Source organism: Liolophura sinensis, chromosome 3 (genome assembly GCF_032854445.1).
Source record: "Liolophura sinensis isolate JHLJ2023 chromosome 3, CUHK_Ljap_v2, whole genome shotgun sequence".
Lineage (NCBI taxonomy): Eukaryota > Metazoa > Mollusca > Polyplacophora > Chitonida > Chitonidae > Liolophura > Liolophura sinensis.
In genome coordinates this window covers 4,373,936-4,391,994 of record NC_088297.1, presented here as the reverse complement: position 1 = coordinate 4,391,994, position 18,059 = coordinate 4,373,936, and the positions used below count along the sequence as shown (strand labels likewise).

The 18,059-nt window shown below is 40.2% G+C and overlaps 1 protein-coding gene across 7 annotated transcripts in view; it reads left to right on the top strand.

The window, feature by feature from the left end:
• LOC135463702 (thyroglobulin-like) overlaps positions 1 to 13,206 on the top strand; it is a 65,597-nt gene extending 52,391 nt beyond the window's left edge. For 3 of the 7 annotated variants that reach the window (XM_064741096.1, XM_064741099.1, XM_064741101.1), the window contains 7 exons: positions 7,196 to 7,316; positions 8,285 to 8,557; positions 9,167 to 9,367; positions 10,493 to 10,554; positions 10,982 to 11,042; positions 11,592 to 11,717; positions 12,793 to 13,206. In XM_064741096.1, the coding sequence (XP_064597166.1) occupies positions 7,196 to 7,316; positions 8,285 to 8,557; positions 9,167 to 9,367; positions 10,493 to 10,554; positions 10,982 to 11,042; positions 11,592 to 11,717; positions 12,793 to 12,962 (1,014 nt within the window). In that variant the 3' untranslated portion in view covers positions 12,963 to 13,206. Of the gene's footprint in view, positions 1 to 7,194; positions 7,317 to 8,284; positions 8,558 to 9,166; positions 9,368 to 10,492; positions 10,555 to 10,981; positions 11,043 to 11,591; positions 11,718 to 12,524; positions 12,681 to 12,792 lie in introns of those variants that run through there. The other 4 variants (XM_064741100.1, XM_064741102.1, XM_064741097.1 and 1 more) reach the window with 3 other exon arrangements.
• The last annotated feature ends 4,853 nt before the right edge of the window (positions 13,207 to 18,059 follow it).

Sequence of the window (18,059 nt, the reverse complement as noted above, 5' to 3'; positions counted from 1 at the left end):
TTGTAAATAAATCCAGATGTCGTTACATTGGAAACACTGGTGTCTGTAAAGATTTTCACTCTGCTTTTCTTTTGCTGGACTAGCATACATGTACATGTACATCAGGGGAGGTAACTACGGTTGTTAACATATTGTCCCTGCTCACATGAGCATAGTCATTGTTGAGGCACAGCTTTATTCATGTATGTGTTGTAATTTATCTACACCTATCCTCCCAGAAGTAATCCTGTATGAAACATAGAAGATGCGGCTCCAGCTGTCAAATGAGTTCTGGACTGATTTTGCCTTGCAAACTATTATATGGCCGTCAGTAGACTATTAAAGTAACCTTACATCAAGGTAAATTTCCCTTGTGTTCAATTTTTCAGCCTGCTCAGACCTTTACGTGTATGTCATCAACTGTATGTGTGTATTTTCTGCTAACAATGCTTGACTGACAGTTGAAATTACAGCCACCTATCTTCTGGGTGTATTTTCTGCTAACAATGCTTCACTGACAGTTGAAATTATAGCCACCTATCTTCTGGGTTGGTAAAGACTAGAGGCTTATAGATGGGGTTTCCACAATAACTCATTCAGCTAAGTGGCATGATGCCATCTGCGGTCCTTGCAGACTAGGCACACAATATGGTCTGTGAAGGTTGTCTTAAAATAAAGGCTTCAAGGTGTCATGCTGAGGTAATATGTTTGTTCTGTGTCTTCACTGGCTAAGTGGTTTAAGGGGTTGTGCCTAAAACAACTCTCCCTTGTCAAACCAGGTCTGATGTGTATAGATTTTCACGCCTGACAGGTGCTGTCTATTTTTCTGGCGGTGTAAGGATTTGCTCTAGACTCTGTTGGGCATGTTCCACCCTAACACGCACATGTAACTGTAACCAGGCTCATGCGTGACATGTAGTTGTATTGTTGATTACCCCTAAACAAACACAAATCAGACAAATCAGATAACTCCACCTTAAAATATATGGTTTGGGGTGAAAGGATTGGGGTGTGGGGGGTGGTGGGGTACACATATGTATGTATAATAGTATTTGTTAGCAATAAAAATTTACTTTACAATTGTCACAAAAAAGAGGATTTAGATAGGTGCAGATGGAAGGGGATTGTGAGACAGGTGCATATTTAATGTGGGATGTACATGCGCCATTGGATCTAGAAGCATGTATAACAAATGCTGAAGTTCTTTTCACATTTAGTTACTGAAGACGCTGCTTGTTTCTGCCTCGTCTGGCGCTCAGCACTGAGAGGTTAGTCCAAGGGAACAGCACTGGTTGGCCTGGTGTCAGTATAACTTGACTTGGTGTGGTGTCATGTCTGGTGTCTTCGACATGTTACATGTACTTCAAGTGTGGTGAGTGCCATCAGGTTTGGCAACTGCACTCAAGGTTGGTCAGTGTTTTTGAGTGTGGTTGGTTTGGAAACTGCATTCATGTGTTGGTCAGTGTTTTGGAGTGTGGTTGGTTGGGCAACTGCATTCATGTGTTGGTCTGTGTTTTTGGAGTGTGGTTGGTTGGGCAACTGCATTCATGTGTTGGTCTGTGTTTTTGAGTGTGGTTGGTTTGGTAACTGCGGTCAGGGTTGGTCCGTGTTTTTGAGTGTGGTTGATTTGGCAACAGCATTTAGGTGTTGGCAGTACATCAGGTTTAATCTCAGATCCCCTACTTGTACAGGTATCTCCACTCTCAACCAGTGATTAGTTGCAGTTATGATAACATGTATTACAGCAGTCATAATAAGCTAGATGTAGATGGTATGGTTTGAGTGAGTGCTTGGGGTTTAACGTCGTACTTAACAATTTTTCACTCATATGACGACGAAGGAATCCTTAGAGCGCACATATTGTGCCTCACCGTTGCAGGACATATTTCTACCACTCTTTTATCTAGTGTTGCTTCACTGAGATGCATTACCGAAGGCAAGTAAGATGCCCCCGACCAAGCCATTATACTGATACGGGTCAACCAGTCATTGCACTATCCCCTTCATGCAATGGTCTGCCTGCTCTTCCATACACACAGGTAGTGCTATATACAGGGTTGCATTGTGCCTAATGTCTGCCTGCTCTTCCATACACACAGGTAGTGCTATATACAGGGTTGCATTGTGCCTAATGTCAGCCTGCTCTTCCATACACACACGTAGTGCTATATACAGGGTTGCATTGTCCCTAATGTCAGCCTGCTCTTCCATACACACACGTAGTGCTATATACAGGGTTGCATTGTCCCTAATGTCAGCCTGCTCTTCCATACACACACATAGTGCTATATACAGGGTTGCATTGTGCCTAATGTCAGCCTGCTCTTCCATACACAAAGGTAGTGCTATATACAGGGTTGCATTGTCCCTAATGTCAGCCTGCTCTTCCATACACACAGGTAGTGCTATATACAGGGTTGCATTGTCCCTAATGTCAGCCTGCTCTTCCATACACACAGGTAGTGCTATATACAGGGTTGCATTGTCCCTAATGTCAGCCTGCTCTTCCATACACACACGTAGTGCTATATACAGGGTTGCATTGTGCCTAATGTCAGCCTGCTCTTCCATACACACAGGTAGTGCTATATACTGGGTTGCATTGTCCCTAATGTCAGCCTGCTCTTCCATACACACACGTAGTGCTATATACAGGGTTGCATTGTCCCTAATGTCAGCCTGCTCTTCCATACACAAAGGTAGTGCTATATACAGGGTTGCATTGTCCCTAATGTCAGCCTGCTCTTCCATACACAAAGGTAGTGCTATATACATGATGCCATTTACTCGTGCACAGCAGCATACAGTGTACAACGACAATTACATGTACGTGATACATATAATTAGTGATCTTTCACACGGCCCTTGGCATCATAACAATAAGTTGAGGGATTTATGCAAGCTTGCCAATGATCAAGCCTTGCATTGAGGCTTTTGTGTGCGTTCAGTAAGCATGACTATGTCGTTAAGGTTTATTGACTTCACATTGACATTTTTAAGATCGTAAAGGAAGGGAGCCGAGACAAGGCAGATTGGACAGATTAAAAGGGCAGGGCATATATGTATATAATTCAGACTACAAATACATAGAAAACCTTTCTCGGCTGTTTAGTTGCTGGCTTAGATTTGGTAGTGTGCATTGTAGTGCTGTAGGTGTACAGTACCTGTGGATGTATATTTGTCGTTTTTGTCCAAGTGGCAACAATCATAAATCCAACCAATCCAGGTATTAAATGCTTATCCTTGTACATTGTACATGTATAGAAACTTTTGTGTATCCATTCCCCTGACGAGAGTACCCTGACCGATAAGGGTGGACAATCAGCCTCAGGATTTGATTCCATAAAGCCAGTTCGAACTTCAAGTCAAAAATTTGAAATATGATTTTAGAACTTAATTTTGATCATTTAATTAAAAATTTGACCACCTTATTAATGTCATCTTAAGACAAATGTGTCAAAATTTCAGTACCGAAAACTAAGCATTGTGACAAGGTTTTAAATTTTGACTTAAGTCACAAAATGTCGTTGTGGTCCCAGTTCTCAGTTGAGTTTTGTCATGTACATAGGCAAAATTGGATTTCATCTCTTAAAGTTTATATTTACCTTGTGATTAAAAGTTTATAGTTGTATGGTAGTCGCCTGTAATATCCAGCATCCAAGCCTGGTAGCTTTACACCTGGATTACAGGTTCACTGTACACCTGGCCTTTATGAATCTGCTGGCTCTTTGATGTAATGCTGTTTTGACATTTTACTGACAGCCTGTCAGCTTCCTAATCAGCCAGATTTGTTAGCTAAGGCTTCTTATCAACGATAAGGAATAATACCTGGCCGTACACAGCCATACTTACGTGTATATTTTAACCTGCCTGCAGAGACATGATAAGCTTTAGCGTATAGTGCTATAATAAATTACATATACCGTAAATCTTCAACTTTTTCAGCTACGACCGCATCCATTATTTTGAAACATTCTGAGAGAACTATGTGGTGTAGAGAAATAATCCGCCCAGTTTTATAATGCTTTCATCTTTAGTGACACAAACAAATCATTTTTTTTTGGGGGGGGGGGGGGTTCACAATAATAGTGTGCATAGCTTCTACTGAATAAAGTGCTTTAGTGGTTTAATAGGTTGAAGATTTATATGAAGGCTAGATATTGTGAGAGAGCAGAGAAAGTTATGGCAGTGTGAGTCAGTTCGATAGCTACAGTTAAATTAAAAATGGTGTAGCCACAATTAAATTTTGAAAAAGCGGGTTTTGTTTTTCCCCCGGATTATACATGTACATGTAGGTGAGGAATTGACTTTGTGAAGAATTGACTTTGATAGGATGACAACTCTGATAGGATGCACAGGTTCTGATGGTGATCTGTTTCAATCACATGCTAGCAGTGTACATGTGTATGTCAAATAAGGTAGTTTGTCCTGATACCTGTACATAGAGTTAAAGGATTGCGCTGTGGTCAGTTATTTATTTACTTCTCATTCATTGAGAGCCCTGAGTTAACTGGTCTTGGCACCCAAATGTGGTGAGCTGAAAACCTTATCGCGTCTTTGCATTTTTTGGTCCATGTACTATAAGGTACATACTGTATGTAATTCTTCAACTTTTTTTACATGTTTGCAAGGTGTTTATTCTGGCATATTCTGAAGGCATTATTCTGTGTGGACTGGAAAAAATTATAGTTTCTTGTGAAGTCCTGAAATTCAGCCGATGTAGTTTTATTGGCAAAATAAACTTTAAAATGTGCAAAATTGAAGAATTGAGGAATAAGGGTACTCATATTTACACGTTTGTCACAAGTTTGTTACACATCATGTTACACATTTTTGTTACACATCATGTTACACAAGTTTGTTACACATCATGTTACACATCATGATCTTAATCTGGACAATGTTAAAGTGGAAGTCTATTTTCAGATGGCAGTTCAGCTCAGAGTCATTACCAAAAACTTCATATCTCATTTTTCTCATTCGATTCCTACGAAATAGCTCATTTGACAGAGACCACAACACTGTGTAGACAGAAATCCAGGTTGTGTCATATCCTCGAGGATGGCATTATTCAGCGATCAGATGAATATGTTAGATTTACATCCACCCACATACACCCTCACGCCCACACGCCCACACTCTTGTATAAGACCTCAAATGTTTTTAGATAAATAAACACTGACATTTCTGTCTTCTGTCATAATTAATTACTCTTGCTACAGGCTGATAATACTGACAAGCATTAAGTACCTGTACGCACGTGGATGTGCAGCTGTAAATGCAATTCTGTTATATCCTGATAATAGGTGTGTGATGTACAGTACATGTACACCTGTATTTGGCTTTCAATTTTTTGTGTGGGAGCATGCTCAGTAAGTTACACATTTTGCCGGATTCTGAGGGTTCATTTAGTTTTTTTTTTTTTTTGGGGGGGGGGGGGGGGAATAGGATGATATCCGAGTGGAGAAAATAAAGTTTCAACACCAGAAGTAATATTTTTTGACCTTTATTTTTTGCCTGGGAAGATGGACTTTATGGGGTGTATTGTTAGGTGGAAAACAGTACTAACATGGAACATAGAAGAGGACAGTTTATAAACTATATACCTTGTAGATATCTGAATGTAATTAAATGCAGTTGTTGATGCATCCTAATGGTTCAGCTTTTTCAACTGCTGCTGCGACCAGTATTTTGAAGCATTCAGAGAGAACTGAGGGGTGTAGAGAAATAATTCGCAAAGTTTTAGGAAGCTTGCATCTCAAGTAACTCGAACAACATTGTTTATAGCATAATTTTTTTAATAATAGTATGCATAAATTCCACTTTAAAAAGTGCTTTGGTGGTTGACAAGGTGAAAAGTTTATAGTATGTAAGCATCCTTGTATTTGTATATACATGAGGATTCAAGCCTTTTTCCAATTGCACCCCGTTCAGAAGGATATGTTAATCATTTTAGTTACACGTACAATTGCATGTATTCAGTGAGAGAACTCCGTTGGTGTCAGAACATCTGTTTCTTAAAAACAAGGTAAATTGATAATGACTGGGATAGTCTGAATTGCTTTCCTAAATTGTGAAAATATTGCTGTGAATTAAAGCCGATAGTGTACGTTTTGTCAGAGTATATGGAAACAAAATATTTCTGTTCCTTCCACTTTGCCTGGTGTGACGTCACCCACGAACACATGACGTCATCAATCACTGACATATATCCACAAATGACGCTGCCCTTTCAAGTGCTCTTGATGTTATCCCAGCATAAATGCTTTACTCAGTGTCGCATCTGCCTGATTCAACGTCATACAGGGAATATTATCACGTCACATCAGGAAAATTTTACGGACACAGTCGAACGTTTTGTTTTTCAAGGAATCTTCAGTTATATGGGTTAAATAATGTTATTCAACAAAGTCCTATTGAAAGATAGTGTTAGGCTTACCCTGTAGGATTTCTTTCATATCATTGTAATATTTCTATGCAATTTGTATTCTGACCAGAGTGGCACTTTAATGGCCTTTTCATGAGTTTGATACAGAGCTTCACCCAGAGCTTCGCAGCTCGGTAAAATTCTGATTTCGTGTTCACTTCCATGGTTGACATGATTGTCCTTGGCTGTTACTGTCTACTGGCTAAGCAAGCAATTGGGTCTATAGGACTATACTCGTGTGCACACATTTAGCAATGAAAATGTATCACAGGCATGAGAAATTACCGCATTTTGGAGGAATTCTTCAAATAATTTTTTTGGAAAATTTAGCTGAAAAGTTGCTAAAAGCAACAAAAAAGTATTGGATGTTCTAAGGATGGTGGTGGGTTTCCACCTGGTTCTGCTCAGTGTCCACAAATTTAATGCTGGCCACCATCAAATAATCTTGAGTATGGTGTAAAAAACCATTAAGTAAATGAATAAATAGCTAGATTTTATGAAGGATTTCCAGTAATGTCTGTCTCATGTCTTTTTATATTGTCGCTGTGAGTTCAAGTCGAGCTCATGCTGGCTTTCTCTCCGTCCGTAAGTGGGAAGGTCTGCCAGCAACCTGCGGGCTGTGCCCGGTTTCCACCCACCATAATGCTGGCCGCCATCGTATAAGTGAAATACTCTTGAGTATGGCGTAAAACACCAATCAAAAAAAAAAAAAAAAAATCTTTTTATATTGACCTATGAAGCATCTGGTCAGACTGCGTGCTTATCACCATCGTTGTTGTTGTTGTGTAGGATGGATACCTGATGGATGCCGAGCACACAGAAGGTAGTGGTCCAGACGATGACACAGAGAGAGATGATGAGGATGGATATGGGTCTGGTGCAGCCGTATTCCTCCCTGGGTCTGGCGATGGTGAGAGTTCTCTCCCCTTATCACACAGATGATCTCCCTTGTTCTGCATATCTGTCATGATCCTGATTTGATCAATTGATCAATTTTACCTGCCGTAATGCTGTATAAGTGAAATATTCTTGAATACGGCGTAAAAGACCAATCAAAGAAATATATGAATTTATACAGTTGTGATGGAAAACATTTGCCTAATCTTCTCTTGAGTACATCAGTTGAATCAAGATTTTTCGTGAAGGACAGTTTTATGGAATTATGGAAATAGTGTTTGCTGTTGTTTTGCTCAGTTTCTTCCATTTCCTAATTAGCATAAATTAGCATCATGAAATATCCCTGAAAACAGCATTAAAGGCAAACAAAACACCAAAATGATGCATATATCAGATGAAAGACCAGTGTTCAGGAAAATAGTTTGAATTATTGTTTTAGAATTTTTGCCAACCGAATAAAATAGTTTTAGACATGAGATTTCATGGTGGCCTGTAGTGACCCAGCGTGTATCAGTGAAAAACACCACTAGTTCACCAATAACTTGAAATAGTTTGTTTCGAGATCCATTAGGTTATTGCATTCATAGATCTGTAGATATATTCCACTTAGAGTAATGCAGTCTAGCCATCCGTGTGTGTTAAATGGCAAAAACCTGTTGGTCCCAATATGATCAGGTGTGGGTTCAAACCTGACTCCAGACAGGAAACTTCAAGGTTTACCTGCTCTCACTTTCTGTGGGGCCTTAGTGACATACAGTTGGTCACATTCTTGTGTTTGTTTGAGAAGTCTAACAGTCAAAGACAGTGCATATCTGAATTTCACTTATGGGAAAGTTTGTCTGGCCAAAGGTTGATGGTTTTCTCCAGGCATATGTTTTCTTGCAACCTTAAAACTATGTCAGAATTCTTGTTGAAACAGTGTTGAACAACAAGTAAACAAGGGAATGAAAAATTCACCCATTGATTTGTACGTATGTGCAGGTTCCGAGGTGCCTGTGACTAATCGCCCCACGCCCAGGCGCACCACCCAGCTACCCTCAACCCAGATGCCCCTCACCCCCTGCCAGCAGCTCAGAGTCTCCAGTTCACGCTTCAAAGACAGCTATGTCCCACGTTGCACTAGAACAGGCGAGTTCGAAAAGACGCAATGCCGAGGAAATATCGAGTGCTGGTGTGTCAACCCAGAGGGCAAAATTATACAGGGCACAGAAAAAGAAGGGGATGTAAATATACACCGGCCAGACTGTGAAGGTGGTAAGTCAGAATTCTGATTCAGCGTCATAAATCGAAAGTTCAGTAGTTTCTGAATACTGTTGGAATGTGTGTGTGTCCGCCGGTAGCAGGGTATGGCCACGTGGCAGAGACAAGCCCGGAAATAAGCAGCAGGTCAGTGACAATGTCCTGCGGCCACATTGTATTTTGACAGGAGCCAACTGTGTAGCCATTTGCACATTCAATGCTCATTCAAGATGACGTGTCTTCTACCCATAAGACATGCAAGTTCATAGGTCACGCATGGGAATGTTTGTCACTTGCATGACAAAGGTACATGGTTTTTCCACAGGCACTTGAGTCTCTTCCATCCGGAATACTGCCAACCATGGTGTAAGGAAAGAAGTTTGAATATGGCATGCAACAACATTCTAATGTAAATTTATTTATTTATTTGATAGGTGTTTTACGCCGTACTCAAGAATATTTCACTTATACGACGGCGGCCAGCATTATGGTGGGTGGAAACCAGGCACAGCTTGGGGGAATCCGCAGGTTGCAGGCAGACCTTCTCACTTACGGCCGGAGACCTAATGTAAATAGATTTAATGTATAACCTGGTTATAGTTAGTTGATACTTGTGTTTTTCAGGATCAAACTTGACGCCGTGCGTGTACCTGCGTGTGAAAAGTGAATGGGAACACCTTCTGGGGGCCTTCTCCCCACGATGCACAGACACTGGGGAGTTTGAGAAAGTTCAGTGTCGGGATAATGAGTGTTGGTGCGCTGACCTCCACGGCCGAGAAATGTCAGGGACGCGCACCGTACACCCGAACAAACCCAACTGTGACCGTAAGTCTTTTGTCAGTGTCACATACAGCAGTCTGTGGGGCTTGGTGAGGTGACAGTACGTAATGAGGTTACAGTGTATGCTTGTAATCCAAGAGACATGAGTTCAATCCAGTGTTGGCTCAGCTGAAGATTTTAAAATTGATAATATTGCTGCTTTTCCTCAGTGGGTGGGGTGTCATAACGCATTCTCAGTGACGCAGTTGAGACTGAAAAGATACTGTGAGTCCTCCTGTAGGCTTGTTATGTTGGGTACCACCACTACAGTCTGAGTGATTGAATGAGAAACATCACCATGTCTTACGAGTGGTCTTTAAGTACTTGTCAGCCTCCTCTAGTATGAATAGGGCTATTCCTCAATTACATTAAACACTGAGCATGCTCAGTGCTAGTGTAAAAGAGATACTGAATAGTTATAAGGCCAGTTCTCGGTCATGAATTCACATAAGAAAAGCCCTGCCTGTGGAAAATTGTGGAAAAAGTTCTAAAATAGCGATAAATTTTCTCATCTCAGAAGTTCTTAATGTGCACCGGTATGTGCTAACATTAGTATTTTGGCTCATGTTCTTTACATGAGCAGTCATTGGATGATTTCTTTAATTTCTTGTCTTAATTAATCCAGCCTGATGGTGGAACATCTGAACTACGAAATTTCTTCAGATTTTGTCATTTTCTGTGGTAATGAGATGTCAGATTTACCCTAGTGCCTCAACCTTTTGGCGTATGAAAGAGCAACTTTCAGTGGACTTTATGCACACTTTTAATTTGATTTTGAAATAAAACTACATTGGTTGGATTGGCCAATTTCAATTTCACTAAAAGTATAATTTTACCAGTGTACACAGAATAATGCCGTAGAAGCGTGCTTGAATAAACACCTTGCAGACATGCGGAAAGATTGAAGAATTACAGTCAGGAAAAGACGTGAATTTTTGTTTTGAAATATCTCTGTGACAACCCGATGCAAGACTAAACTAACCTGCTTCACTCTAAAGCTTGTGGAAATTTTGTTTCTGTTTGTTTGACATTGGCCTGAAGTGGGACCTACAACCCAGATACATTATTTATTTTCCGTCATTGTGTGTTATGTACATGTGAGCATAAAAATGTTTTTTGTTTTAATTTCAGCAGTTACTGATGGACCAGCGATCGTTCCAGATTTCACTGTGACAAAGACAGTCAAGCCAAACGTAAGAGAAAAAGATTGCTTCCTTAACCATTGTAACGTATAACGTAAGCAGCTCTCCTTTTACCTGTTGATCAGCATCTGACCAGTGAGATCACAGGTTCAAGTCCAGCTGCAGAGAACCTGGCCAGTGGCAGTGGTTTACTCTGGGCACACGTCTTTCATTTGCACATAAGCCTAACCATTGTCACTTGACCTAAAACTCCACAGAGCTAAACAACAACCAGAATAATAAGTCACTGATGTAAATCTTTAGTAAGTAATGCTAAAAGTTAGAACATGAGATCAAAAAGAAATCCAAGTTTGTTTTTAACAAGTATCCAGCTTTATGGTTATGTTATACCTAGGATTGGGGGCTTTTTTTTTTTTTTTTTGAATTTTGTTGAGTTTTATTTTTTAAGTGAAGTAACCAGGGAGACTTTATCTTGCAGTTTGGAACCCCTGAAACAAAAGCCACCGAGCCAGGTAATGAAGTCGGTAGAAAAATACCAGGTAAGTACTAGCGACAGTTTGATAATTTCCTCTGGCAATTGTGTTCTGTTCGAGACAAAATCTTTGCTTGCTTTTTACAGGCCCATAAGCTGGGTGGGTGTGAGCAAGCGCACCTTTGCGTTTAAGGTGTTGTTGTCTTGCCATTATTATCATTCAGCCATTTTCAAGAGTTCCACCTGACCACCTGATCATGCTCTGTTAAATGTTCCATTTGTATTGGAGAGTGACCTCAAGGGAGGTAATTCTTTTTTGTGTGATTTAGAACATTGGCCAGTACATACTATACACAAAATAATCTAAAAGCAGCTATGAGGATTATCATCCAAATTACCCTCTCCAGTAGGGTTGTGTGGTAAGGGTGAAAAAGTGTTGGAATTCTAAATTCTTTTATACAAGAAACATTCATACATACATACATACATACATTTTATTTGTCCCTAGAAAAGCATTTTTGCAGGCAAATTGTTTAAGGCAAATAGAGTACGTCTTTTGATATAACTCACATCCTCTATTTCTCAGTTTTGCCACTTTTTTCTCTTTTGTCTCCAGATGATGATGACGATTCATATGAGAAAAAAGAAGAAGAAACAAATGAAGTTGGAAAAGAAGCAGAGAGTAAAGGAAATCAGGCTAACAAGCCAGTTACCATAATGGGACAGCCTGGAATACTGGCAGGTAAGTGTCAGAGGTTCAAATCCTACTACTGCCTCTCCATGATGGATTTTTAAAACTCAAGTTTTTGGTTTTCTGACTGACGAATGACAGTAAGGCAATATTGGACAGAACCACTGTCAGCATGGTAGACAATAATTCCATCAGTTGTCTGGAACTTGGGCAGTCGAATTACCCTTCTGTCACTAGTAGATTGTCAGGTATAGATCTAATACATACTCCTACCAGCAGCCTGCGGATGGTCGTGGGTTTCCTCCAGGCTCTGCCGGGTTGGTTCCCACCATAATGCTGGCCGCCGTCATATATCAAGTGAAATATATATCAGTATGGTGTAAAACTCCAATCAAATCAAATTGATTCAAATCTAACACATGCATGTACATGGGAAGCTGGATGTGACAGAACAGCTTCATTCAAGACACACAATAGCTGGCACGAGAGATGAGGGTTCAAATCTGGCCTTGGATAGTGAATTCCTAGACACTCACCTGCTATTGTTTGTGGGACGTTGGTGACCACAAGCAGACAAACGTGCTCACACGGTTTGTCTTCCACCGCTATCTGAAAGTTCATCAGTAATTGATGGGTGGTTTGAGAATGCGTTCAAGTTTTGGAGAGTAGACATTAAATTATTTGTGGAACCACAAACTGCTATAAAAGAATGGTGAATACATGTAAATGTGCATGTGTGTGATTCACAGATAGTTGGGCTGCATTTTTCTGGTAATGCTCGTTGTTTACAGGTATCATTGGAGGGTCAGTGGTTGGACTTCTGTGTACCATTTGACTGGTAATGTTCATTGTTTACAGGTATCATTGGAGGGGCAGTGGTTGGACTTCTGTGTGCCATTTTACTGGTAATGTTCGTTGTTTACAGGTATCATTGAAGTGGCAGTGGTTGGACTTCTGTGTACCATTTGACTGGTAATGTTCATTGTTTACAGGTATCATTGAAGTGGCAGTGGTTGGACTCCTGTGTGCCATTTTACTGGTAATGTTCATTGTTTACAGGTATCATTGGAGGGGCAGTGGTTGGACTTCTGTGTGCCATTTGACTGGTAATGTTTATTGTTTACAGGTATCATTGGAGGGGCAGTGGTTGGACTTCTGTGTGCCATTTTACTGGTAATGTTTATTGTTTACCGCATGAGGAAGAAGGACGAGGGAAGCTATGCACTAGATGAACCCACAAAAGCACGCGGAGCATACGCATACCAAAAGGCACCTGACCGCGAGTATTACGCATAGGGTCGCAAACAGACATTGAAGGCCTAATGCAATTGGCCTCGTGTCTGAAATGTTCTTGTCGTGAAGGAATGAATGAAAGGAGGTGCAGAAACAAAAGACTGTGCACGAATGCAAATATGAGGATTTCTGCTGCAAACAGACTTTATATAAGAGAACTATACTACACTTGTATGAAAGTTCTCAAAACAACATCAACCATATGTGAACTTGTCTTGTTTGCAGTACAGGTGTTTTAAGAGGTGGGTGGGTGGGGATAAGGGTGTGTGCATCCCTTAGGGAAGGGAATGGAGTGGGTTGGGGACTGTGGGGTGGGGGAGGGGAGGGGTAGTTCTTAAGGGAAAGGGTTAACAAGGTGTAAAGGCTGATGCCCAAGGGAACATGTCAACCACAACTACATGTAAGGTGATCTGATCGAAGGTTATTAACTGTATGTTTGTACGTCCATTACAAGAAAACCATCGATTGAGTAGGTCTTGTGAAAATTGTTGTGCAGGTTAAATGACTTTCCATTCTAATATTTTAGTTGTTGGGTGTGGTTGTCATGTCTAATTCCTGGGGAGTGACCTTTCCTAGGGCAGGGCTAATGCAGTTGGGGTTGGTTGAGAGGGGTGGGGGTGTAACAGTGTTACACGTATGTATTTTTTGTTTTTATTTGTTGATGATCACAAACGTAAACGTAATGACTTGCTGGGGTTTGGGTGGGTGGGTGGGTGGAGAGGGGAGATAACTCATTCAAAGACAAGACACTATTTCTTCATTACCTCATGTTGATGTCATGCCTCAGACGGAGTAAGTTTCAGCAGAAATCTTGGTTTGTTCATAAAAACAGAACCTGATGCCTAAGAGTGCTTTTAGTTTCCTCGTCCAGTTTGACACTCCAATTTTTTTATGATATGTTCATATCTTGGAAGCTTGATTTTGTGTCAGTTTTAAATTTATTATGCTTTAGCTACTTTTTACCTTCCAAATACAACAAAGTTTTTATGAGATTTTCAAAATTTTACTCTTTCTTTGCTATGCTGGAAAACTATAACTTCTTCTCAGAATGACTTCAGACGTTTTGAGGAATTGCAGTTGGCTTCATGAATTTGGCCCGCCAATCTATCATTTAGCGTCTTTTTAATTGGTGTTCTTTGCAACCTCTGGTGGAATTTAAACTAACGCCATAACTTGTACGCTAGTGGAATAACTGAGCATTCTATTTGTTTGTTAAAAAAATGAATTAGCCTTTTTTTTTTCTTCTTATTTTCTTTACATGAATTTGGTTTAATTGAATTTTTTTGTAATTGGACGGCCATGTTTTGAAGCATTTTAGGTGACTCTTCGACTGAATTTGCTGCCAATATTTTTTTTACATTTTGTGCAAGTTAAGTTGTATTTTGGGATTCGAGATTGGACGACAGAGGACATTTCTTTTGCTTGAAGCCCTCCGATTGTTCCATAAAAATATGTCAGGAGAATTTTGGCGTGTAAAAAGATAATGAAGTAATACTGTCCGCCTATAAACAGGAACTTTCTGTTCTTTGACACTGTCCAGTAAGTAAGAATTTGTAACTATAATGAAGGACTGAACTTAAAAACAAGTTGCACTTGTTTACAAACGGGGGAGTAAGCAGCTAGGCTGTAACCGGGGAGAGTCCGGATTTTTTGTGATGTATATAGCTTGTGAACTCCTGGGCATTTTGGCCCCAAAGTTGACCACCATGTTACCCTGAATATGTCTGTCCAGTGTCCAACACTGAGCTTTTTCCTTTTATATTTTCTTTTCTGTTTTGTGATGATGGATGAGAAAGTTTTTAATCCGGATTCTCATTTCTTCAGAAGTTCTTAGTTAAATAGAACCTGTTAAGTCTGTTTTCTTGAAAAGTTTTGATTCAAGTATGATGTCGTTGATCAGTGTTTTCAACTTTCATTCAATACACCGATCAGTTTGATAATCAAATTATTACATGTACATGTTACTTTTTTAATGTTGAAGCTAAGAAGCCGAAGTTTGTTTTTTTCCATCCATGAAAAAGGGTACAGAATAAATATTCTTGAAGTCGTAGCAGTCTCTTTTTTTTCTCGCCCTCTGTGCTTGTGACAGATGTAATTTCTTTAATTATGTTAAACTATATCTATGTATATTGTAGCACTATGCAGACTGTATAACAGAAAAAGAAAAAGCAGTGATGAGTCGGGTAGGGTTTCAGTTTCACTGTGATCAGCAACAGTGTTTCAAACATTTAAGGTTTAAAGAATTTGGGTCGCCAAGTAGTTCTTGTGGCAAACTGGGGCCTAGTGACACCAGAAATGGGGTTCTAGTTGACCCCAAAGCTTTAGGGTCTATAGGACTTCGGTCAAGTAACCCGAACAGACTTGGGTCTAGTGACAAGAATACCTGGATGTAGCAGACTCCAGTTTTAGGGTCCATACGCACAGGAACATCAGTGAGATATGACAAGGGCTTTATCCATCAATATCGGGTCTTTATGATTCGTAAGCTTGTCAGAATCTGTCGCCTGAAGGCTCATGATTGGGAAGCGGGGTGGGGGGTACTAGATGCCATTGTAAGAATATTGAGAAAAATACCATCAGACTCCTGCCAAATTTTATTGTAGCTTTAGAATGTTACTGATGCTAAGTCTTGGCTAAGACGATAAGCAGTTCTTCACAGAAAATGATAGCTCACAACCCAATGCAATGTTTATCATCAGTATAAATTATATTTAGTTCTTTGGATGCGTTGTTGTATGCTAGTTTTGCTGATTGAAATAGTAAAAGCTGAACAGGTGGTTCTCCACTATCTTTGGAGACATTTTAACAAATTCTTGTGGAGTGAAAAAATGTTTTTTCATAGAAAGAGGAAGATTGAAAAAGAAAAAAAAACGACTTTTATTTTAGAATGTACACAGTAATAATGTTCACCTCAAACAATTGTTATTTAAATCTGTGACTTTTTGGTTACCATATGTTTTTGCATCATTCAAGAGACACTGTTTTGTTTTCTGTTCGTGCCACCTGTGTTACGTGGGTCCCAAACAAGCTGTATGCTGCCTGATAGGGGATGTAACCTCTTCTTTTAATGACTCAAAGGTCAATTTACTTCTGTAATTATATTGTGAAGTCTTAGGAAAGTGTATTGTATTTAGTCATTATGAGAATACATGTGTGTAGATTATAATCCCCAGATACAAAACCTACGAATGTGAACAGGTACTTGGTGAGCCATGTGAAGGTACTTACAAGCGCAACATAAGGGGAGATCACTCTCGAGAGACAAAAAATGGATCAAGGGCAATAACTCTTGCATCCCACCTCACCAAGTGCCTCTTCACATTGAGAGGAACTCATTTCAATATCACTCCCATTATCACCATGATTTCTTTAGTAATTTGATGTACAGTGATTTGCATTAAAATATCTTCCATTTTTATTGAAGTCTTCATGTTTTTCTGCCTGGCTACTTATTTCTTGGGGGCCAATACAGGGATATGGAGAAAATTCATTTATTTACTCAAGAATATTTCACTTATGACAGCGGCCAGAGTAAAATGACATCCTTTGGGGCACAGTGGTTGGGGTAAATCAGTGCAATTTAATCCACGAGGTATATACAATAATAAATATTATTCCTGACTGAGGACATATTTTGTGGAACGTGCATTTATTTATTATTTATTTTGTAGGATTTGCAAGGCAAGTCAGTAAAAGTTATAGTTTATATCCCGCCTGTGTTAAAATGCAGTGGTTTACCCTATGGACACAGTGGGACATCAGTGATTGATTTATTTGATTGGGGGGCCGCCTTGGTTCAGTTGGTTAGCACGCTGGCGCAGCATAATGACCCACGAGCCTCTCACCAATGCGGCAGCTGTGGGTTCAAGTCCAGCTCGTGCTGGCTTCCTCTCCAGTCGAATGTGCGAAGGTCTGCCAGGAACCTGCAGATGGTCGTGGGTTTCCTCCGGGCTCTGCCTGGTTTCCACCCACCATAATGCTGGTTGCCATCGTATGAGTGAAATATTCCTGAGTACGGCGTAAAACACCAATCAAATAAATTATTTGATTGGTGTTTAATGCCGTACTCAAGAATATTTCCCTCATGGGACGACGGACAGCATTATGGTTGGAGGAAACCCACGACCATCCGCAGGTTGCTGAGAGACCTTCCCAGAGGAAGCCAGCATGAGCTGAACTTGAACTCACAGCAACCACATAGGTCAATGGGACATCAAAATGATGAATGGACATGATGATGTAACAGCAAAACTTGAACCCCCATGTTTAACTGACATGCTGTAATTCCTCCAGCGTTTTCAATGTAATACAATTTGATCTTAGTCGGGGGGATAATTTTATCTCGCTCATTCAGCTGTAACACCATTTGTCACTTTGGTGAGATTTGTGGGTTGTTTGATGAATCGGTTTAGAATCATTTGGAGAAAGACTTCACATTAAGAAGCAGGATTTCGCATTACATACACTAATTCCATTTGTTTCATTGCACGAGTGTTTCTCACCACTCGAGTACTTCACTTACATGTAGGTATTATTGTGGTCAGGTGTATGGGCGGAGACAACCGGACTAGTAGAGTTTGCAGGAATATGTTTTACAAAGCTCTTGGCGCAAGATTGAGGTTGAACCAGCATCAGGTGAAATTGAACACCGGCCCAAAAACAGTGCTGGTGTTGGCCCTTACCACAAGTGTGCGATACAGTTCATGTATCAACATGGTAAATCCTGCTTATCAGCGTGTAATTTCTTCTAACACATCAACATGGATCGTGAATTCAAGTCCAACTCATGTTGGCTTCCTCTCTGGAAATACGAAGGAAGGTTTTAGGAACCTCTGGATAGTTGTGTATTATTTATTTATTTGATTGGTGTTTAATGCCGTACTTAAGAACATTTCACTTATATGACGGTGGCCAGCATTATGGTGGGAAGAAATCAGGCAGAACCCGGGGGAAACCCACGACCACCCGCAGGTTGCTGGAAGACCTTCCCCATGTACAGCCGGAGAGGAAGCCAGCATGAGCTGGACTTGAACTCACAGCGTTGTGTATTACTATTCTTATACATGGCAAAATTTTCCCATCAAAAAATAAATCAACATG